Source organism: Medicago truncatula, chromosome 4 (assembly GCF_003473485.1).
Source record: "Medicago truncatula cultivar Jemalong A17 chromosome 4, MtrunA17r5.0-ANR, whole genome shotgun sequence".
Lineage (NCBI taxonomy): Eukaryota > Viridiplantae > Streptophyta > Magnoliopsida > Fabales > Fabaceae > Medicago > Medicago truncatula.
Genome location: NC_053045.1, coordinates 47675183 through 47697575, shown reverse-complemented (window position 1 = coordinate 47697575; position 22393 = coordinate 47675183). Strand labels below are relative to the sequence as shown.

General features: G+C 31.9%; 3 protein-coding genes across 3 annotated transcripts; 1 reads left to right on the top strand and 2 right to left on the bottom strand.

Annotated features, from left to right (window-relative positions):
- Window positions 1–316: 316 nt before the first annotated feature.
- LOC11410839 (casein kinase II subunit alpha-2) lies at window positions 317–5948 on the top strand. The gene is made up of 10 exons (XM_003608417.4): window positions 317–570; window positions 1454–1583; window positions 2298–2492; window positions 2742–2899; window positions 4044–4134; window positions 4251–4316; window positions 4884–4966; window positions 5298–5361; window positions 5471–5539; window positions 5661–5948. Exons 1-10 carry the CDS (start codon window positions 320–322, stop codon window positions 5718–5720), a joined length of 1167 nt encoding a protein of 388 aa, XP_003608465.3. The 5' UTR covers window positions 317–319; the 3' UTR covers window positions 5721–5948.
- Window positions 5949–7348: 1400 nt separating this feature from the next.
- Window positions 7349–9448, bottom strand: LOC11409815 (uncharacterized protein At2g23090). The gene is made up of 3 exons (XM_003608416.4): window positions 9284–9448; window positions 9092–9132; window positions 7349–7724 (listed from the first exon to the last, which is right to left on the bottom strand). Exons 1-3 carry the CDS (start codon window positions 9357–9359, stop codon window positions 7599–7601), a joined length of 243 nt encoding a protein of 80 aa, XP_003608464.1. The 5' UTR covers window positions 9360–9448; the 3' UTR covers window positions 7349–7598.
- A 2979-nt stretch (window positions 9449–12427) lies between these two features.
- On the bottom strand, window positions 12428–18081 carry LOC11410838 (probable prolyl 4-hydroxylase 9). Its single transcript, XM_003608415.4, has 8 exons — window positions 17805–18081; window positions 17444–17566; window positions 16262–16419; window positions 15728–15830; window positions 14288–14383; window positions 13870–13935; window positions 13043–13162; window positions 12428–12843 (listed from the first exon to the last, which is right to left on the bottom strand). The coding sequence occupies exons 1-8, from the start codon at window positions 17937–17939 to the stop codon at window positions 12751–12753; spliced, it is 894 nt and encodes a 297-aa protein (XP_003608463.1). The 5' UTR covers window positions 17940–18081; the 3' UTR covers window positions 12428–12750.
- Between the last annotated feature and the right edge of the window lie 4312 nt (window positions 18082–22393).

The window sequence follows — 22393 nt, the reverse complement described above, 5'->3', positions numbered from 1 at the left end:
GACGGCATGGATGAAGAACTCGTGCTACTTCGAAAGTAAAACACAAGAAAAAGTTGCAAACTCTAATAGGTCCAAACATCAAAGAAGAAATGTACATAGAAATCATGAAGAGGAACATTTTTCATACACTCCAATCTACACGGATGAGCAGCTCCATCGAAGGTATCAAATGCATAAACATGTGTTCTTTCTTATTATATTATTAAAAATTTATTTTATTTTTTACAATTAAAATTTATTTATAATCTTGTAAATAAATATTAAAAAAAGAAGGAAAAAAAAGTATATATGTGTAAATTATCCAAGACACGAGTGAAATATGCGCACGAATCCGAAGCAAGCACCACAGCTGCGTTTGTTACTAGTGTGCACCTTGATAAGCTTACGTGCGCCGGTAGCGCAACCTCCTAACGTACGCATACCCACCCAATCCAACGAATCTAATACCACTACCACTATCATCGTTTCCCAGATCTCATCAACAATGTCCAAAGCTCGCGTCTACACCGATGTCAATGTTATTCGCCCCAAAGAGTATTGGGACTATGAATCTCTCACTGTTCAATGGGGGTAGTTCTTCGCAAACCCTAATTTTCTTTTGAAATATCGTTTTTGTTTTTAGATTTATGTTATGCGTTGATTTGATTTATGAATTCGATTAAATTATGAATTAGTGCATGATTTTAGCTTCTTGGTACTGTTTTGCTGTTTTATTTGTTTTTCTTTTTGAATTTGTTGAATTGCAAGAATAGTATATTTAGGGACAAGAAATTAGGATATTTTTATTATAATTATATCATTTTGATTGGATCTATTGCACTGCACTTTACTGTCTGTGGTATTCAGTAGCACCAACACTTCCGATCGAAGGCGTGTCTGGTGTACGATATCAGCAGATTTGATTACATTCAATTAATTCATTTTTTTTAATTATTATCGGTGTGTCGGTGTTTGTGTTTCATAGATTTGGTATGATATGAATGAACCACAATGGTTATTGAGGATCGATAATTACAGTGTGATTTGAAGCTATGTAGCACCGACCCTTTTGATCGAATGTTTCTCTGACACAGACACTTTTGATTACATTCAACTATGACATTTTCAAAAATTATTAGTGGTGTCGATGCATCAATGTAGTGTCTGTGTCAGTGCTTCGTATATTTGAAGTAAATTGATGGCATTTGTTCCCTGGATTTCAAAGTTAACTAAATATGTTGCTATTTGTTTGAATGAGCAAGGTTTTCTTGCATTAGGTCTAATTTTTATGAGGTCGATATTGAAGTGCGCTAAATCCAGTTGTTCTTTTTGACATATTTCATTTTGGTTATATTCTTTGGTAATGTTAGGTCTAATTTTATGAAACTTATGCCGAAGTGTCCTTAACCCCCATTGTTTTTTACATCTTTTGTTTTGATAATATATTTATTAGTGTAATGTGTGGCTTTTTCAGGGATCAAGATGATTATGAGGTTGTACGAAAAGTAGGAAGGGGGAAATATAGTGAGGTGTTTGAAGGCATAAATGTTAACAGCAGTGAGCGCTGTGTTATCAAGATTCTCAAGCCCGTCAAGAAAAAGAAGGTTAACTTTTTTTTTAAAATTTGATGTTGTTTTTTGCTTTTCTTGTAAGACCTGAAAACTGTGAATAAAACCAGCTCAGGGGTGCTTTGTTTGGAATTATTCTCTCTTGAAATTTACTGGACAAATAATAATGTAATTTAAACAAACATAAATTTCTAACATGCATACGGTTCACAATCTTCGTTGTATTGGATAACGGCTGGACCACTTTGCGGAATATCAGTTTTGTAACATTTATTTCTAAAATAAAAAGTAACTTAAATCCATCGTAAGATAGTATAATGGCCTTTTTCTTTGGAAGGGTGAAAAGAATTTTACATTGAGCCAAGTAGGAATTAGGAAATGATGTGGTTCTAGTGTTCAGCAGCAAACTGATTCTGCAAATGCTATTTTTAAAACTTTTAAGTGGGAATTTTCCAATTCAAATTGTTCTAGCTCCAACTAGCGTTCCAATTGGTGATATGAACAATTAGGGCGTGGACAAAGACAATTTTGATTCCAATTTTTTGAATAGGAAATGTTCCTCAAATTTTGGATTCAGTAATATATATCTTCCATATTCTGAAAAGCACTTCCAAGTGCATTAAGACATAGTTGAAGTCTTGTGCTAGCTTTAGTTTTGCTTTTTGTTCTGTGTAGTTTCATGTACCACGCCATTTATTTTCTTCTTTGATTTTTGTCTTAATGTGTGAGAGTTTCAACATTATTTTGCAGATTAAAAGAGAGATAAAAATACTTCAGAACCTTTGTGGGGGCCCAAACATTGTCAAGCTTCTTGATATTGTCAGAGACCAGCACTCTAAAACTCCAAGTTTAATATTTGAGTATGTCAACAGTACAGATTTTAAAGTTTTGTATCCAACCTTGACTGATTATGACATACGCTATTACATATATGAGCTTCTTAAGGTAATGTGATCCTCCTACTTCTTGTGGTATACTTGGACTGTTCTCTGTTTTCTTTCTATCAAATATACTCCAACTTCAAAGTATTTAGAGTTTTATTTTCGTCTCGGAAGACGCCTGTTTGAATTTTGTATCTGATTGACATGTATAGGTTTATGCTTATGCATCATTGAAATTGTTTACTTCATACCTGTGCAAAGATGTATTGAGAACCTTTTCTTGTTACATGAATGTTGTAGTTTTGAATTGCAGGCCTTGGATTACTGCCATTCTCAAGGCATAATGCATAGAGATGTCAAACCACACAATGTTATGATAGATCATGAATTGCGAAAACTCCGCTTGATAGATTGGGGTCTTGCTGAATTTTATCATCCTGGGAAGGAATATAATGTTCGTGTGGCTTCAAGGTAATGTTTTCTAATCAATTGACGGGCGTCTCAACTCTATTATTAGACATCCAAGAAAGATTTGCAAACAAATGAGCCTGTGCATAATGATATTTAATATTTATTATTAAATTCTATATATAGTATACAGAGAAACCTGTAAGGTATCATTAGCATGTTTAAGCAAGAATATTCCAATAAGAATAGTTTATTAGAATTTTTGCATGCCAAGTATTTGAAACAATAAGAATAGTTTAAACAATACATCATAAATCAAATATAAGAATAGTTTATTAGAATTTTTGCATGCCAAGTATTTTTGCATGTTTAAGCAAGAATATTCCAATAAGAATAGTTTATTTGAAACATGAACCAACAATACATTATAAATCAAATATAAGAACTACAATTTTCTTAAATAAAATCAAGTGTGAAAGTGATTGATTTTCTTAAATGAACCATATCTCACTTGAGACTTGAACAAAAGTTATTGCAAATCACTTCAGCTGATTTATACTAGATAAATGTTACTTACAAATTCCAAAATCAATTCACCTTGTGTATGAGTAAATTGCCCTGTTTGATTATATTATTATACTATCATTTCTTAGACGCCTCTTTTACATAATTACATGGTCCAACTTAATTTGTTCTGCTTCAATTTGGACCTATTAAAAATATTTGTGAATGGATTTGTGCCTATAAGGCCTTGTTTCTGAATATATTAGAAGCGCAAAAATTAGTCATCGTTTTCCATGTGTGAGGGCTGTTAAGCAGAATGGTTAAGCAAGAAGCCAATAAGAATTTGGGATCCAATAATGGAGGTTTTGGTGCTAGTTTAGTGGTAAGCGAGAAGTCCTATGGTCTGGTCATCTTAACTTCTGTCAACTCTCCTTAGTATCATGTTTCAGGTCCCACAATCATATAACATTCTTAGCTTCTTTCTAGGCTAGCATTAGTTCAGTAATTCACCTGTCACAATCCATTAGTTTTTCTTGTTTTGTTTTTATTTGTGTATATTTGTTAGTTATGTGTAAACTTGATAACAGAAAACTATTGTGTGAACCTTCCTAGACTTTTATGCTATTGCTATCTGAGGATGACTTGTGGTTTTTCATGTTCCTGAATGACAGTGTCCATAAAAATGTTATGTTTCCTTTCTCAGATACTTTAAGGGCCCTGAACTTCTAGTTGATTTGCAAGACTATGATTACTCATTAGACATGTGGAGCCTTGGCTGTATGTTTGCCGGAATGGTAAGAATTATAGCAAGCATATCTTTGACGTTATTTCTGTAAGAATTCAAATTTCGAATTTAATTATGTGTGAAAAATCATGTAATTCTGGCTTGTGATCATTTTATTTCGTGTAGATATTCCGCAAGGAACCTTTCTTTTACGGTCACGACAACCACGACCAGCTTGTAAAAATAGCCAAGGTAACATTCACAGTGCTTTATAATAATTATATATAAATTACGGAGTTATTTTGTTGATGCTATGCAAGTTAATATAATGTTGTATAGAAAATAGTGAAAGAGGACAATCTCATGCTACAAAACACCCTCAAAGCAAGGAAGGGTCAGATTCATTTCAGGGTCTATTGTAGGCAGTACTATCGCCTTGCATTTGCTAGTTATCGAGTCTTAAACTCGAACCCAGAACCTACCTGTATTATCACCTTGCATTTGCAAGTTATCAAGTCTTAAACTCGAACCCATAACCTACCTGTAGCATAATTTTTACTATTTAATATACAAATTTTTGGAATTACATGATAAGGTGATACAAAAAATTTGGCTGCACTTTTGTAGTTATTAGTGAAAATAGTAAATGTTTTCTGCAATCTGTCCTAAGTATGGTTATACTATTTATTTCATTTTTTACATGCCGAAAGATCCATTCTAAACTAGTGCACTCCCCGACAAAAAATAATAATATATTATTGATATTTCTTTCTCGATCTTAAAACTTCGTTTTTCTTGTCTTTTTTGTGTGGTCTATAGGTGCTTGGAACTGATGAACTAAATGCATATCTGAACAAGTATCATCTGGAGCTAGATCCTCAACTTGATGCACTGGTTGGAAGGTATTATCTTCCATTTGATTTTCTACTGGTCATAACAAATTTGTCGGTATGAAGAAAAACTATTTAGCACAATCTAGAGATTAACAAGTTAGATAGAGATGTGATGTATAATAGAACATCATGGTGTCCTTTGATCTATGTAGCCGACTTCACTTAGTCGGATAAGGATTGGTTTCTATTTTTGTATTTTCCATGACAATGCAATAGTGTCTCCCTTGGCCCTCTCCTAAGAAGTTTGCAGCTTTTATTTTTACTTCATTTCTTCATGATAGATGTATGAAGTACTAATGTTTCCAACTACTTATTCTTGTTATTCTATTTCCTTTTCCAGGCACAGTCGCAAACCTTGGTCTAAATTTATCAATGCAGATAATCAGCATCTTGTGTCTCCCGAGGTCAGTTAATCCTTTCTCCATTATAGCATTGGGACCTAACACTTAGTTTATTCTGCAATTTAACAATTCTCGTATGTGGATTATAAACATTTCAATATTCTACATGCAGGCAATCGATTATCTTGATAAGCTCCTTCGATATGACCACCAGGACAGGCTAACAGCAAGAGAAGCAATGGTAATAATAAAGAACTCATTTATTCACCTTAACTAGTTCTTTTATTTTAGTTCCTTGATCCGCATGGATACATAATTATCTTTTGATGTAACATTTTGTTTCCTTGATGTATATCCTGTAGGCACATCCGTATTTCTCTCAGGTAAGGGCAGCAGAAAGTAGCAGAATGAGGACACAGTAACTTCATGTGTGGATCCATAAACCTGAGTTCATTTATGTGGAATTGTTTTATAATACCCCAACATGTGGCATGGTTGCATTCTGTTAATTAATAGTTACTTTTTCTTGTGGAATGTAACAATATCATTATCTTGTTCGGTTGAATAATTTGTTTCTGTTTTTGAAAACTATAATTTTAACTTAAAAAGTTATTTGAAGTCTCAATTTCAAGCGGATGTTTGGTTGTTTAGCTTATGTACTAGTATTTTTTTAAAGAAAATTCCTATATTGATTACAAATACTATAATAAAGTAGGGTAATTTAATCACAATAATTGTGCCTCCTACTACCCTAGTTTTCTGGGAACATCTTTTTGACAGTGTTTCATACTCAAATATTTCTTCCAACGCAAAGTTTGCTTGCAGTTAGTTTATTATTGATGATACGAGCACTTTTTTTTAAGATGAATGATACAAAAACGTTGCGTCAATGTGAAACATGCATCTTGTGTTAGTTAGAGGCAAATGGTTTGTCTCCCCCTGCAACATATTTCTAATGGTTAACCTTCCTACAAGGGAGTAAAGTTTTTTGGGTTAAATGTTTATAAATTTTAGTCCTTCAAAAATATTTAAAGGAAATAGACTTTTTTTTTCCTCACTTGGACTAACTTGTAGAATTTCTCTTGGCAAATGTGCTACTAGGATTTCCAGACATTGGCACCTAGATGAAGTGTAGAAGAAAAATGTTAACAACACGCTATTAATTGTTGATCTCTTAATGGTTACTCTCTTCTTGCTCTTAATATGAAAGTATTTTACAAAAATCACGGGTATTAAAAAAAATTGAAGTAATTTGAAAAATGTGTAACTATTACTACTAAATTGTCCTTTTTGTCTAAATACATTCAATGTTGATTTTTCATATTTCAATACAGTTGTTAGTTAATAAGGGGTATAATTGAAAAGAGTAATATATCTAAAAATGTGTAGATGGTTTTATTTAGCAATGGTCTTTAAATCAGGGACGAAGAGTGTAACTATTTTAACAGCAAATGTTGGTGAATTAGTTGTTAGCCCATGTTAATGGTGGCGGTGAGAGGAGACTGCTGCCACATCTGGGATGTATTATTACTACTTCCCAATATAGAATGAGAGTGTTGTCTTCCCGTTATAGCTAGTTATCCAAGGAACCAGATCATATCATGGAACCTGGATTTAGATACGTACAATCCATGTTTATAGATATATATCATTAATTAGAAAATTAGCTGCAATAATTAGAAATTTGAGTGAGTTTGCAGCGGAAATCAGACTAGCTGTCAAATAAAAGAGTAAGATTATGCAACTTCCACTACGCTGATTCTCTCTTATTGGTCAAAACTCAAAACTGAAGTTCAGACGTGCTAGACGTCCAACTTGGCCTTGGTTCTTATGCGTTCATATTCAATGGGTCAAATAATGAGGTTATGTATTGGGTTCAGGCATATATTACTCGACAGGGAGGCAATCCATCTTTAGACTGAATTTATCATCTTAACCAACGTTATCATAGTTGCTTGATAGGCTAACAATGTCCTCAGCAGCCAATTTCAACCGCCACCAATGATATAATTTCACCAGTTAGGTTGATTGCGGAGTTAGATTATCTATCTATACAAGCTCTGATATAGTCAAGCTCTTTATTTAATACCATGATTTTTAACACAATATTAACACTAATGACCATTAAACAGTTACACTTTGACGAGAGAAAATCAACAGTTTCTCACACTTCAGGGAAAAACATACTAATTATCCCCTTGTGTCTTTCCCTAGTCACCAAGACAAACACAGAATTTTTTTATATAAAAGAAATTCATGATCCATATAATATGATATAATGTATCAACATGCTTCCCCCTTCAGGCTTCTGGTTTAAGATGAGGAAAACAAGTGAAGAGATCAGATTTTGGGTGTCTTGCCTCAGCATGCTCCTTGCACTTCACTTCTGATGTGGTGCAGATAAATGTTTGCATGCACACCTTGCACTGCAATCATCAATCACAACATTATAATCAGTAAAGGGCTCCATTCAATACTACAGCAATGCAGTGAGAGATTGAACGCTGCTTAAGACCGTTGTCATGATTAATTTTAAAACAAAGTCTTCCTGTGTGCAAATTGAACGTCTACACATTTTTAAGACATATTGAATAAAACTTTTTGGGTTATCATGTATTATGCAGTTTACTTTACACAGTGGATCAGTAAAAACAATTTGACAGTTCTGACTAAAAGATACATTTTTAAGACATATTGAAGAAAACTTTTTGGGTTAACATTATGCATCATGGTGCTTACAAAGTGGATCAAGAGAAACAATCTGACCACAAAACAGAACTTGTCAAACCAACTACAGCCTAGAAGTTTCTAGATGAATTACATACCATGTCAAATCAATAATCGTATTGAACTTACATACTATGTCAAATAAAGAGCCAATCATTGTAATTAACTTACAATTACAAACTATGTAAAATATAGATCTTAAATTCAAAAAAATTACCAAGTGCCAAATACTCAGAATTTGTTAGGGTGAACAATATCAAGGTGACTATGTTTGAGAAAAAACAGTGAATACATAACAATGTAAACAATGTTTTATAAATTTTTAAGGGAAGAAGTTAATTTCAGAAGCTGTCCAAAATACGCCAACCAAAGAAGTCAGAATTTCTTAAAAAAAGAGTATCTATCCACACAAAATTATGCATTTTTGGGTTTATTATTCAAATCTCTATTGTTAAGTTTCTACAGAGGCTTTTGGATGAGAAACTATATATCCAAATTAAGTACCATTGATACTATTCAATTTCATAATAGGACTTCATTAGATGTTGGCAAAACATCAAAATACCAAAATGTATGGTTAGTCAATCATATTTTTGCTCAACCCTCAAATTCTTTAACCTTTTCGTTTAAAATACAACTTAATCCCTTTGATTTCTTTCCCTTTATATTTTCTCCAAACCCAACTCCCTAACATACCGAATTTCAAGTATTACATATATGCGACACAAAGCATGTAATACCTCCGTTAAAATGCTCATAAGACAAACATCATGGAATCAAAATAACATTAAATGAAAATGAACTCTTTAAAACATAACTCCGATTTTACAATCATAGTTCTAAACAAAAGAATTGTAAATGCAGTATAAATAACACAGATGATAAAAATATATATATCTGAGCCCCAAACCAAGGGGATCCAAACAGAAAACGGAGAAACTTTATGCAACAATAAACAAATTGATGAAATTTATTGGTTCAATCTCAGTAAGGAAAAAAAAATCAAATATTATTCGATAATTTTAACCACATAAACTTCAGATCTATAGAGAAATCTTGATTATACCTGAATTGACATAGCTTTTTTGTTTTTTTCAAGCTGGCTTCCTGCAAATACAAAACAAAAATTGTTAAAATCAACCAGATCTAACACGTAGAATCAAGATTCTTTATTTAATCCCAATTTTTCAACGAAAAGATGAAATCCCAATTTCTAATTTTCATTTTAGAATTGTTGAGAGAATGGATTGGATTATACCTTTGCCAGCCTGCTTCTGCTTCTCGAGGTTCCTCTCGCGAGCCATCTTAGCCTTTTGACCGTTACCTCCACCCATGGCTGAGAGAGACCCTCAAAACCCTAATTTCTTTATCGTAAGAAGACTGTGTTGTTGTGTGCGCAAAACGAAAATAATGGATGAAAGATAGAAAGATACATCAATTTATATATTCGGAATTTTCTTTATTAATTTTCATTAATTAATAGTAAGACACTACTACTATTTTCATTTTTAGTCAAAAATAAAAATAAAAAAATAAGAAACCCTATTTTCTTAAGTCAATCAAATTTATTGCTCTCTTTATATCCTCACCTAACTATAATAATTTATTGCTGACGTGGATAAGTGGCCACGTAATAGTTACGCGGCAATGTTAGTATTTTGCAGCTGGATACCATTGCTTATCTTCCTCAAAAATGAGAAAATACATTGATTGATATGATATGAGAGCATTATGTAGAAGCTCATCAAATGGGTCGGCAATCGAGTTTGATTAGAACTCTCAAAATAGATTAGTCTATGTAAGTCGATCTACCAAGCTTGATAAAACACAGAACTTAGGTCTTTTAATTTCAGCTGGCCCGAAAAAATTCGTGTAAAATATAGTCTAGTTCGAATGGACCACAGATAGCCTATAGCACATACATACTAAAATAAAACCCCAAAAACTTAAAAATGAAACCAAACTAAGTATCATACCAATGGCTTAATAAAATGGTTCCATTGGTTAACAACCTTGATCCTTGCGTATGATTGTATTTGGTCACCGTAATAATTCTGCAGCTTCACAGTTTCTATCATTTGACATCCAAAATCATGTTAGAGTTGCACGACATAGTACTTCATTCGCATTTTTATAATGTTATGCAATTCTGAATGGTAGTACCATGCCTTTGCTATATTTCTCTCTCGGGGATCTCAAAGTGCTCGTATATAAAGTTTAGATACTTGATACGATACGGTACCGATACGTTAATATTGAAAATTTGTAAAATTTAAGATACGATAAGGCTAGGATACATTAATAAAATTAAATATCTGAATGCACAATATAATATATAAATATAAGTAATTTTGGTAAAAAAGAAAGTGATGGAGTAGTATTGAATGGATCAAAAGGACTTGCACTTAACTTTCATTAATTTAGAGAAGACATGTGATAGTGTGTCTAGAGAGAAAACATGTTAAGGTTGCCTATATTTGACCTATCAATGATATCGACTATTGTGAGGACACGAGCTGGGTACAACAAAGATTTTTCCATAACAATATAAAAATGTGAATGGATTATTATATTATTATACTATCATTTCTTTAGGGAGCGGCTTGGCTTGGTTACTCAACAGCTTTCCATTGTCACTTTTTTGAACATTTTCATCATTTTAGTGGTCTGCGGGGCTTCTCTAAGAAATCGATTGAGTCCATGCAGATTATTTGGCTTTCGGTATCTTGGATAATTAACGGAATAACATAATTTTCAAAGGAAAAGAGGACAATTTGCTAACGCTAGGTGAAAGGGCAAAGCTTCAATCTTTGGTGGTTGAAATCGAAATACACTAATTTTGATTTTGACTATCAAGAATGGCGGTGGAGTCCTCTAACTTGCTTAAACACTATTTTCTAGCTTGTTGTTTCTTTGTTTCACTTTGTTTCTGCACCATATTGGCTTGTACAGGATTGTTTTGTGTACCAATTGTGCCTAGGCGTTTTGGCACTCCTTGTGCTTTAGCATCTAGGGTTGTTTAATATATATTCCATTTTGCCTTTTTCAAAAAAAAAAAAAGGGCTTGCACTTAACTTTCATTAATTTAGAGAAGACGTGTGATAGTGTGTCTAGAGAGAAAAGATGTTAAGGTTGCCTATATTTGAGCTATCAATGATATCGACTATGTGAGGACACGAGCTGGGTACACCAAAGATTTTTCCATAACAATAGAATTGCATCAAGGTTCAACACCGAACTCTTGTCTTTTAATCTTTGTGTTAGATGTGCTTACAGAACACATCTAAGAGCGAGCACCAAGATGCGTATTTTTTGCATACGATATCGTCATACTTGGAGAGTCGAGGAAAGAATTAAATGAAAGGTTGGAGACAAACCTTAGAAACATATGACTTTCGCCAAAATAGAAGCAAGACAGAGTAAGGTGAAGCATTTATGGTTTAGAGGTGAAAGTTGAAGATCATATCATACCACAAGTCACACACTTTAAATATCATGGGTCTATAGTACAAAACGACAAAGAAATAGAAGGAGATGTAAATCATTGAATCCAAGTTTAGTGGTTGAAATGAACCAGTGCCTCAAGTGTTTTATGTGATGCGAAAATACCACTTAAGTTGAAGGAATTATTTTATCAGACAACGGTATGACCGACGATGTTGTACGGTAAAGAACCATCACGAACATAAGTTAAGCGTAGCAGAGATGAGAATGTCGTGTTGCATGTTTTGATAAGACTAGACGGGATCAAATTAAAAATGTCAACATTAGAGAGAGGGAGAGAGAGAGAGTTATGGTAGAACCTATAATAGAAAAGATTATAGAAATTAGACTTAGGTGGTTTAGGCATATTATGTAATTAGGAGAGTAGATCATATAGAAGGGAGTTAAATCGGCACACGTAGCCAAAGACTTAGAAAAATTATAAAAGAAATTATTAAGAAGGAATTAAAGATTAATAAGTTGAAGAAATACATGATTTTTGATAGACAATTATGACGTTGTTTGATTCATGTAGTGACCTCGCTTAGTGGGATAAAACTTGATCGATATTATTGTATTTATTTCTTTAAATATATTCATGCTTTATCATGAAGATGAAACATTGAATTCTTGTTGTTCTAATAATATTATATTATTGATGTGTGTGTGTGTGTGTGTCTATATATATATATATATATATATATATATATATATATATATAATACTCTTTCCGTTTTTAAATATAAGCAAATTTTATTTTTTAGGTTCATTTAATTAATGATGCATCTGGTTCATATTATAGACTACATACATCATTAATTGAATAAACCTAAAAAGTAAAATTTGCTTATATTTAGAAACGGAGAGAGTATTTTAAACTTCTTTATGAGGGCACTTGTTAGAACTTTTGTCTTAATGATTAAAAATGTAAACAAATTGATAACTTTCATGTAAAAAAAAAAAGTTATTTTTCGATGTTTCAATGTATTGAATACACAAATCCTAAGATAAAACTTTCATTTTAAACTTCTGTCGAAAAGCGCAGACCAATGGGTCCGCTCAATTTAATCATGACCCATTAGTACATGCATATAACAAAAATTTACACTCTTGTTATACATTTTGAACACATCTGATTTGATCAAAATTTCCCTTGATTATTCATCTGATCTGACCATAAATTATACATGGGAAGATAATAACCCTGTATACGACGGAATCTGAATTGCAGGGGCCAATTATCTAATCATCATCTTCTTGATCTAGATTCCTTATCCACTTCGTTGCCACCCACTTCTCCCCTTTTATCACAGGGCAGCTCCCATGCAGTGATGTCTGCCAAATAAAGAATACATACAAACAAGTCATAACTTAGAACCAGAAGTGAGTTTGCACTTATATCACAGTACACGACACAACATAATCTCATAATCTAATGGTTGAGATTTTAAGTTCTGTGCATATATTATATCATAATCTCCGTCGTTGAGTCAATGATTATTACTTGGGAATTTAGAAGACAAACAACACTAACCTGATCGATTGTCCCGTTGGGGAGCAGTGAATAAAATAGAAGTCCATCCCCCTGTCTTGGCTTTACTCTTAAACCAACGCAGTCTTCGTACCCATAGGTACCATCCATGTTCAAGCCATTCTGCATAACAATTTTGTGCTAACTATGAAGCCCAAATACTCTTACGGCGAAGCATGAGGATACAAGAAATTCATATAAAAACTACATATATGACGAGGCCTAAAAATGCTAGCACAAATTTACAAAATGAATATATTTTACATAAATACATAATATAAAGATACATTACATCTATCATTAGTATACAACCATATATTACAATTTACAAAAATATACATAAACAGATACAATACTCCTAGCTATTCTACTTAAAATATACTTTCTTTTTTTACGGCTACTTAAAATATACTCTTTTCCATGTAAACTATAACATTTTTCATTAATGTTCGAAAAAGGCAGCTCGGTTGAAAAACTGAGGAATTCTGAAAAGCTCTAAGCAGGAGGTCTAAGGTTCAAATACTGAAAACTAATCGAATCCAATAATTTAGTAGCATTTGCTAACATACTGAAAAAATACAATAATAATTGCCTATCAAAACATCGTTTAAATTAGTTTTTTTTTTCTCTGACCACTGGCAAAATATTGGAGGATAATCCTTGGATATGTACATTGGAGTATTAAATCATGTTTAGTATCGGATACAGATACAAAAATAATACTTGAGCAATTTGGAGTATCTAGCCTTTATAGTGCTCTCTAACTATGCAGGAAATCAATGAAATTGAGGAGTGGGTCAAACAAGATGCAGCAACAAACTTGATATTACCTCAAATGGAAACATAGTCTCGCCACCTTCCTCAACATCAGTTAAATACAGCAAAAATGAAGCCACCTGCATTCTCAATCAAAATCTGTAAGTTAAGAAATGAGCTCATTAACATGTGTTTGGTGTAAGTGATTTTGTGCTTATATTGTATAGAACCCTACGGTATAACGATACAAGTTTACATCATCTGCAACAAAATCCAACAACTTTAAGTATAATAATAATAAATAAATAAAATGGTCTGCTTCACTCAACAATTATTTTTATTTCATCCAAGCCCTGTCGTGTAGTCTCTCGATGAATATCAACTTGTAAAATAAAAAGCCCTCGATGCTATACTCAATCTTAATTACAAATAAAATAAATTTCATCACTAAAATGACTTGCAAAACAGAACACGAGTTTAGTTCACACATACCCTTTGGCTCTTTTGTGGCCCATATTCGTCAGGATTGAATGCATCATAATGTGAATTATATCTTTGACCAACCTCATAGCGTAGGATATTAAAGGCCTGAAACATGGTAATTCTTCAGACAATTTAAAATCACCCCAAAAATGAGAGGATTACAAATTCAACAAAATCATAAAGCACCTCAGTTGCAGATAACGAAGTTCAAGGAACCTATATATTTCAATAGTTTAAGACTTTAAGCTTACAAAACAATGGTCTTAGAAGTGATTAGACTTGTTTTCTCCTTTCTTCTGCTTAAAAAACATGACTATAGCTTCTTAAAGATGAAGACAACAGCTCCAAATAATACTTTTAGCCTAGATAAAAGTAAGATTCCCTTAAAGGAAAACTTGGTGCCTGAAACTCCTTCAATAACAGTGTCCAAAGAAGGGTCGTATCCCTTGTGGATGATCGAATGCTGATAACGGAAACACAATGAGACTATTAATGAGATTACAAAAAGTGAGATCCTAGGCTTTTGCAATGGCCACAACCAGAGCCTCAGTTCCTCTAAGACAGGTAATTCTCGGCAAAAAAACAATGACCAAAGTGGCTGAATACCTCACTCAATTCCCTCCCGATAACTACCCTGCTTCCTCTAACAAATTGCCAACTCAATTCTCGAAAAGACGAAAACTAATTCTCCAGACCTTGAGCTTCCCATGGTTTGAGGCTGTCAGGCTGATATCTGATCCACTACCTTTTTGAAACGTTACATGAAGTCCTTTCTCAAGTACTCTACCACTTCCTATCCCTGGAAGACCGGCCTTGCCCTCAAAGCTGAGATGAGGAAAATGGCTGAACAAATGCAGTACATCATCCAAAGTAGCATCCTCAACAATCAAGCCTTTCTACCGTACTAAAGTTTTTTTTAATCAATCAAAGAACAAATATTCCTGTAAGGAATTATGTGACTTCGATTCCCATTAAGATACATAAGACCATTAGCTAAAATTAAAGTCTTGTATGTTTTTCACTTTTTAGAAAAAGTATAAGTATTTAAGGTTGCTTATTTTGCATAACTACAAGTCTACAAGTAACGGCTTGTGTGTATAATAGGAAAGCTATAGGATTAAGTTCATGCCCTGGTCTGTGGATAATTTATCTCTTGAATCTGGTCATAGTTTTCGTTGATAATATTTTTTTTGTTTTTAAATTTTCTTAGGTTAAATAAAATTTGATGATAACTCTAACTTTTATTTTAACAAGTCACAAGTCAAGATGTGATCCCACCAATTTTGCTACACAGAGAAAACAATGACATCATAACAGCATTTATCAAAGATAGAAATGCAAACAGCAAACTAGTAAAACATAAGAGAAATATCTTTAGCACATTAGATTGTCAAGGTCATACAGGATGCCTTTTCTGCAGAGAGAGGGCGAGCTGAAAATGGATATTACCTCTCCATGACTCCTAGGAATCATTGTTGCTCTCGCAATTTTCTCCTCAATGGCCTCTAAAGTCTTTGTTTTATCCCTAGAAGCACTAAGAAACACACCAGAGCTGTTTAAACAAAAAATAATACAAAAGTTAATATGAAATTAAAGAAATGTAACATAATGTCGAATTTAGGCAAACTGTACAGGGGAATCAAATTGACTGCAGCTTAATTTCTGAAATGCCGAAAATCTCTGTCAGATTCATTATAATATCAACAGAAATATATCATAAACTTTAGACAAGCTAAGAATCTTTCAACTAGTTATCCTATAATGATACCTCACATTTTATATAAACTTGCTACTTTGTCCTTCCAAATTCCAACAGTATATTCTTTCTAGAAACTTTTAACTTGAACAAATGGTACATACTTTTTTGTGAAGTTTACGATAAAGAGATAAAGTTAACCATTTGATTTTGTCGGGTCTATGATGAAACCACGCAGTTAACAATTCTTACATAGTCCAGTTCATAATAACTCACCCACACAATACCTTGTTCTAATTCCCTTGGTATTCTCCGTAGTTTCTCCCTTACGCAAAGCCAATGATGATGGTTTGAGTCCGGCCTTTGCCACAGAAACTATGTTTTCACATTGTTCAGCAGTTGCAAAATTAGGAAAATACAGAGCTCGTGGCTTCCAGCTCAAAACCTAAAAAATACAGACAACAGATATTGTTTTATTGAGAGTCAAAACACAATAACCAATTTCAAATATCCGCTCATTCACATCAACATATGTTTCCACCACTTCGTCATTCACCAGAATTAATTTGAAGTAAAACCTCCATTAGAATGTGCACATAACACTGATCTTTAATCAATTAACGCATGCAAAGGTTAACAAGCTCCCAAGAACCAAATATAGAAATATTGTTTTGAAAGTGTTGTATTCAATTCCTGAAAGTTTAAAAATGGTTATTTTCAACACAAAACTTCTAATTTTATTTATGATAATTTGTAATAAAATCTCAAAGCTCTTTTAAAAATATTTTACCAAACAAATTTTGACTTAAAAGTACTAATTAAGTTGGAAAAAACAACAAATACCAAACAACTTTAACTTTAACCTCAAAGATAATTTTTCAACTTTATTATCAAAGTAGCTTTTAGACCTCAAAAAAGTAGGGCCAAACGCACCCTAACAACAAATTCCAAATTTCATTCACATCAAAATCTACTAAATCAAAATTGTTTTTTTTAACTCAACTTCTAATTTTTTCTTCCTTAATAAGTGACTTAAAAGGAATATATATATTTTTTGGTAGATGACTTAAAGGCAAATGTTAGCAAGACCAAATCAAAACTCCAAATTTCCACTAATTCACATTAAAGTCTACTAAATAAAAATTTACCAAACTCCTAAACAATAATTATACAGGCTAACTTCATAAATATTGCAATATTTCAAACATAAAACATGATAAGAAAGATAACACACATACACTACAGCAATAACATCAACTAAAGTCTTCTTTCAAATAAGTTAGAGGTGCTAAATATGGAAGAAAAAAAAAATTAATCACCCATTCAGCTAAACACTTCAGGTAAACTCTGTCTTAAACATAAATCTAAACATAAAATGAATTAATCCAATTTCACTAAGCCAACAACATTCACAATCAAAACAACATTCAGCAAAAGACTCGAATGTTGGAAGAAACAAAATCATGCACCTGAAAAGGAATTGATGTAATGGAATCATCACCAAACTCCCCAGCAGTCATCAAATTATATTCTGTCTCCTTCGTCGAATCAAGCAGCCTCGGTCTCGGTCTCAATCCATATCCATCTCCATCCTGAAACAACATAACAATCACCCATGAGTTACTTCCTATAAAACACCTACACAGACACACAAACACGAACACCAAACACAACACTTACACATGATCTAGTTGAATCCAATCACATGTGTGCATACATGTGACATGTATTAGATCATGTCCGTGATACAAGTTAACTTCTATATTTTGAAGCAAAAAATAAAATAAAAATTGCTAAAAATTTGGAGAGAAAAAAAACACTATATTAGACCTGAGAATGAGAAAAGAGAGTTGAACCAAAGAAACCAGCGAGGAAGAAGAAGATGCATATGAGAAATACGTAAGGGAAAGTGAGTTTGTTTGTTCTTAAGCTCCAATTTGATGATTTAACTGTTTTGATTCTCATTTGGGTTTTGAAGAGTTTTTTTGTGTTTGGTGTTTTGGTTTTGTTGTTGATGTTTTTCAGTTCCAGATTTCAAAGTCCACGTGTGGTTAATTGAAACAAAACTGTAACTCAGTCTCCTTCTAACATTAGTAGCAGTAGTTAAACTACCGAAATATTCATTCAACTTATACAGTTTCTTTTTTTGTTATAAAAGAAACACAGTACGGTTTCTCTTTTCACTTTTTTTTTTAATGTAAAATTTAATGAATTATTTTATTTTATAATTATAAAAAATGAAGATTCAAAAGATTTATATTGATAAGAGAAACTTAATCACTGTCACTATGTATAATCACTTCTTTCTAGCTCAATTAATTTATTTTAGGTAGTTAGACGAAATATCAAATGAAGTGGTCGGATTCGGATCTCATCATACGTTTGATCTAGCAATTTTAATATTTTTATCGGTTGAACTAGGATTTGTGGACATCCAAATCAATCTTTATTAGTGATTAATTTTGTTGTATTAATTATCAAATAATATTTTTTAAAGGCAATCAAATACTCTAAGAAATACTACTACTTACTAAGAAAGCTAGCATTAAAAAGAAAACCTTTTTGAAAGTAAAAGAATCTTAATGTTCATAAAGGTACTAATTATTGAAGTAAGGTTACAATAAATAAGTTTAAATTTTGCAAATAGAAATTCAAACACAAAAGACATTGATACTGTGGAAGTAACTTTTAGCATAAAGTGAAAATATTCCCTAAACAACATAAGTGAGTAAAAAAAAATCACTTATTTGATTCGATACATTTACAAAATATCATAATTGCATTAAAAAAATATTAACTTTTAACTTTAATTTTTCAACTGGACTTTTTTTCACAAGTGAAAGGTCATAGGTGTAAGGTGCGACTTCCAAACTGCATATTTTATTTTAACAAATATTGTTTTTCTTTTTGAGGTGGGAGGGGCTTTTTTAACAAATATTTCGTTTAACAAAAAGTTATTCACATGAATAATTCTCCAAATTTTATTTGACATATGGTATATGATATTGTTCATCTATACAACTATAGATGATAAAATATGGTAATGATAGAATGTTAATAGTTAATTGTTAAATTAATTTTTTTTATCAGAATGTAAATTTAAAACCTTTAAATTCTTATCCTTTTAAGTTGAGTTGTCCAACCCCGTATTTTTTAGTGTTGTTGTACTGCACCGTCATTGGAGCTAAATCAGTTTGGTTACAACGCTGTTGAAGCAGCAATAAGACACCTCCTCTCACCTATTGAGTGGAATGTGTTTCTTTTATGAGCAAATTTTTTACTAATGGGAGTACAATGTGTAATTTAACCCATATAGAAAAAGATTACAAACCACCAAATTAAATTATGTAATCTTAGGTGCCCCATATTCTATTTATAAACCATCCTAATGGTGCGTTTGGTTCACAAGAGAAATTGTGAAGAGAGAAATAGGTGAGAGAGAATTTGAGAAGAGGGAAAGAAGTGAGAAATATATTAGATTTGAAGTATTGTTTGATTTAAGAGAAGAAGAAGAGAAATAGAGAAGAGAGAAATACAATTGTTTTTTGAATTGACAAATAAGTCCCTATTTAAAAATATATTTATGCTAAAGTTTTATTGTCAAATTTAATTTATTTTTCGTTAAACCTCTTATTGTCGGTTTTTAAAAGTAATTATATTTATTGTTATCTTTTTATTACTTATATATTTAATTTAAATATCGTTTAATCATAACAACCTCGTAAATATTTTTATTTAGGCTATCATTTAATGATACAAAATATTTTTTTTTTTTTCTTCAACCTCGCAAATATACAGACACACATATAAGCGTTTAGAGTAATACTTTATGTGTGTTTGTTTTTTGTTACGCTAATGCGTATAATTTTTATAAAATTTTAATTTTAATTAAAAGTAAAATTGTAGATGTCTTTTCTTCAAAAAAGGTATAGATGCCTAAAAAAATTATAATTGTCATATATATATATATATATATATATATATATATATTGCACCTTTATATCGTAACAAACTATGCATATCTTTTTCTTATTAAAAAAAACTAAACATTGCTAAATAGAAAAGGTATTATTTTCTATTTTGTCAGCATCAGATGATAGGATTTTGTATAAGTTTGATAATGACCTGAAAGATGTCTTTTCTTATGTAGTGGGAATATAGTTGATGTAACACTATGGAAAAAATACTTTGTAGCTTTATCATTTACCATCTATTTACCTTGGGTTATTTGGTTCCATTTTGTAGTCAATGACAACCCAAATATATGTAACAATTGGTCAGGTTTAAGGCTTCTCATCAACCTACATCATCTGGTTGTTGAAAAGTTTAAGACTTAGTAATTTTGTATTATGATTTCACAATACAGTGTTAGAGTAACTTATTAATTCACAATCCAATTTGATAGTTTTTTGACCATGTTTCTTGAATTGTTGTCGTGACCTTAACACTTCTCAAGCTCAGAGTCAAAGCTTCAATTAGAACTTAAGTCAGAGCTCGACTTCTTCTCAACGTACTTCATACAACGATTTTTCCAAACTGCCTCAGGTTAGGCCAATTGCTGAATTTATAAACTTAGTCAATGTCTGCTTTTTTATGCAGAAACATGCTTTGAGTTTTTTTACGCACAAATTAAAAATACATATTGCATTATTCTTTATTTCATGTGCATAATTTGTGTTAGGAAACATACTGCATCACTATTTGGAAAACAACTAAATTCAATCCTAACTAGTTTGGATTGTATTATGAGAGTTGCACCAAATGTTCGAAGACATCAATGTCAAATGGTGCTAGCTATATATGCACATGCGGAAGTGATGCTTAATTTCCATTTGTTTCAACAATGTTAATTGGTCAACGGGGTACATATAATGTACATGCATGCATTTATCTAGACTCTATAGGAAGATAATAGGAAGATAAATTAGAAGTCATGCTACATTTTTTTTAGCTTAAAATCAGTTATGCTACCTTTATTTTATAAATTATATGTAACTATATTCGCATACATCTTGTCATACCCCAATTTTTGACCTAAGGCCCCACTGACACATGTCACTCGACTCTGATTTTTCAGTAAAAAAAATTCGGCAGGGAGGTATTTTAAAATACCTCATTTTTTGATTTCGAGTCGGACCCTCTTTTCTCTTTTTTATTTTCTTTCCATCTTTTATTAATTTTAATTTTAAGATAAGTTACTTTTTTATATTTAATAATTTTTATTTTCCATCTTCTAATTTTATTTTTCTTTACATAATTTAGTTTATTTGTTTTTATTTTTATTTCGTATTAGATTTATTTTATTTTTATTTTATTTCTTTTTAATTAATTAGTGTCCAAAAAAAACAAAGTGTCAATAGGTCCAAAAATAAAATGCCCAAGGTCTAAAAAAAAAATTCAAATCAAAGTGTCAACTTTAACATTCCTTTTTCAAAATTCACATAATTGTCCATCATTTCCATTAAACCAATTTTCCTTTTTTCATCAAACTTCTCACCTATAAATAGAGCCCTCATTCCACACAATTTCACACACCAAAAGTTCTCTTGAGTTGTCAAAGAACTTTTCTCTCTTCTCCCTCTTTAGCTTGTGTTGACGAGCTATTCTTTTCTTCTCCCTCTTTTTTCCGTCCCTTCGGAATAAGTCCCTTCGGAAAAGTCCCTTCGGTAATTTTTGCCCCTTCGGTTGTCAATTTCTTTTATTTTCTTGCATTTTATTTCTTTTTAGCATTTTTGCATTTTTTTTATTTCTATTTAACATTTTAATTATTGTTATTTATTTTCCAGCAATTAGAATGTATTTAGGTCCAATGTAAATATAAATGAGAAAAGTGTGTGGGTGTGTGTGTCATTTTATTTCTTTACCGCCTTAGATATATCCAAAAATGCAAAAAAAATAGATTAGGGATTTTGTGGTGATCCAACGTCACTACAAAAATCCACGCGCTTTTATTTTTATTGCTCCGTTAGTTTAATTTTTAGGCTTAATTGCACTTTTCCCCCCTATAGTTTGTCAATTGTGCGATTTTGCACCCCATAGTTTTAAACGAGCGATTTTGCCCCCTATAGTTTTCCCCCTTTCTGATTTTGTGGTCCCCATGACATTTAGTGCTGATATGTCTGTTTTTTTATCAATTAATGTGTGTCACGTGTGTAATTCCATTTTTTTAAAAATAAAAAAAATGGTATTTCAGATTTTGAGAGAAGGAGGCACGTGATATTTCTTCTTAAAATCTGAAAAATCACGTGCTCCTTCTCTCAAAATCTGAAAAATACGATTTTTTTTATTTTTTAAAAAATAGAATTACACACGTGGCACACATTAATTGATAAAAAACCAGCACTAAACATCACGGGGACCATAAAATCAGAAAGGGGGAAAACTATAGGGGGCAAAATCGCTCGTTTAAAATTATGGGG

Bases quoted from the DNA above. Each gene is read 5' to 3' on its own strand.
- LOC11409815 (XM_003608416.4), bottom strand. From the start codon at position 9,359: ATGGGTGGAGGTAACGGTCAAAAGGCTAAGATGGCTCGCGAGAGGAAC. The intron at 9,133-9,283 runs GTATAATCCAAT...TTGTATTTGCAG, and splicing joins GCAGAAGCAGGCTGGCAAAG to GAAGCCAGCTTGAAAAAAAC. The intron at 7,725-9,091 runs GTATAATCAAGA...TGATGATTGCAG, and splicing joins AAAAAGCTATGTCAATTCAG to TGCAAGGTGTGCATGCAAAC.
- LOC11410839 (XM_003608417.4), top strand. From the start codon at position 320: ATGCGCACGAATCCGAAGCAAGCACCACAGCTGCGTTTGTTACTAGTG. The intron at 1,584-2,297 runs GTTAACTTTTTT...ATTATTTTGCAG, and splicing joins AGCCCGTCAAGAAAAAGAAG to ATTAAAAGAGAGATAAAAAT. The intron at 4,967-5,297 runs GTATTATCTTCC...TTCCTTTTCCAG, and splicing joins CTTGATGCACTGGTTGGAAG to GCACAGTCGCAAACCTTGGT.
- LOC11410838 (XM_003608415.4), bottom strand. From the start codon at position 17,939: ATGAGAATCAAAACAGTTAAATCATCAAATTGGAGCTTAAGAACAAAC. The intron at 15,831-16,261 runs GTATTGTGTGGG...TTGTTTAAACAG, and splicing joins ACCAAGGGAATTAGAACAAG to CTCTGGTGTGTTTCTTAGTG. The intron at 12,844-13,042 runs GTTAGTGTTGTT...TTTATTTGGCAG, and splicing joins CCAACGGGACAATCGATCAG to ACATCACTGCATGGGAGCTG.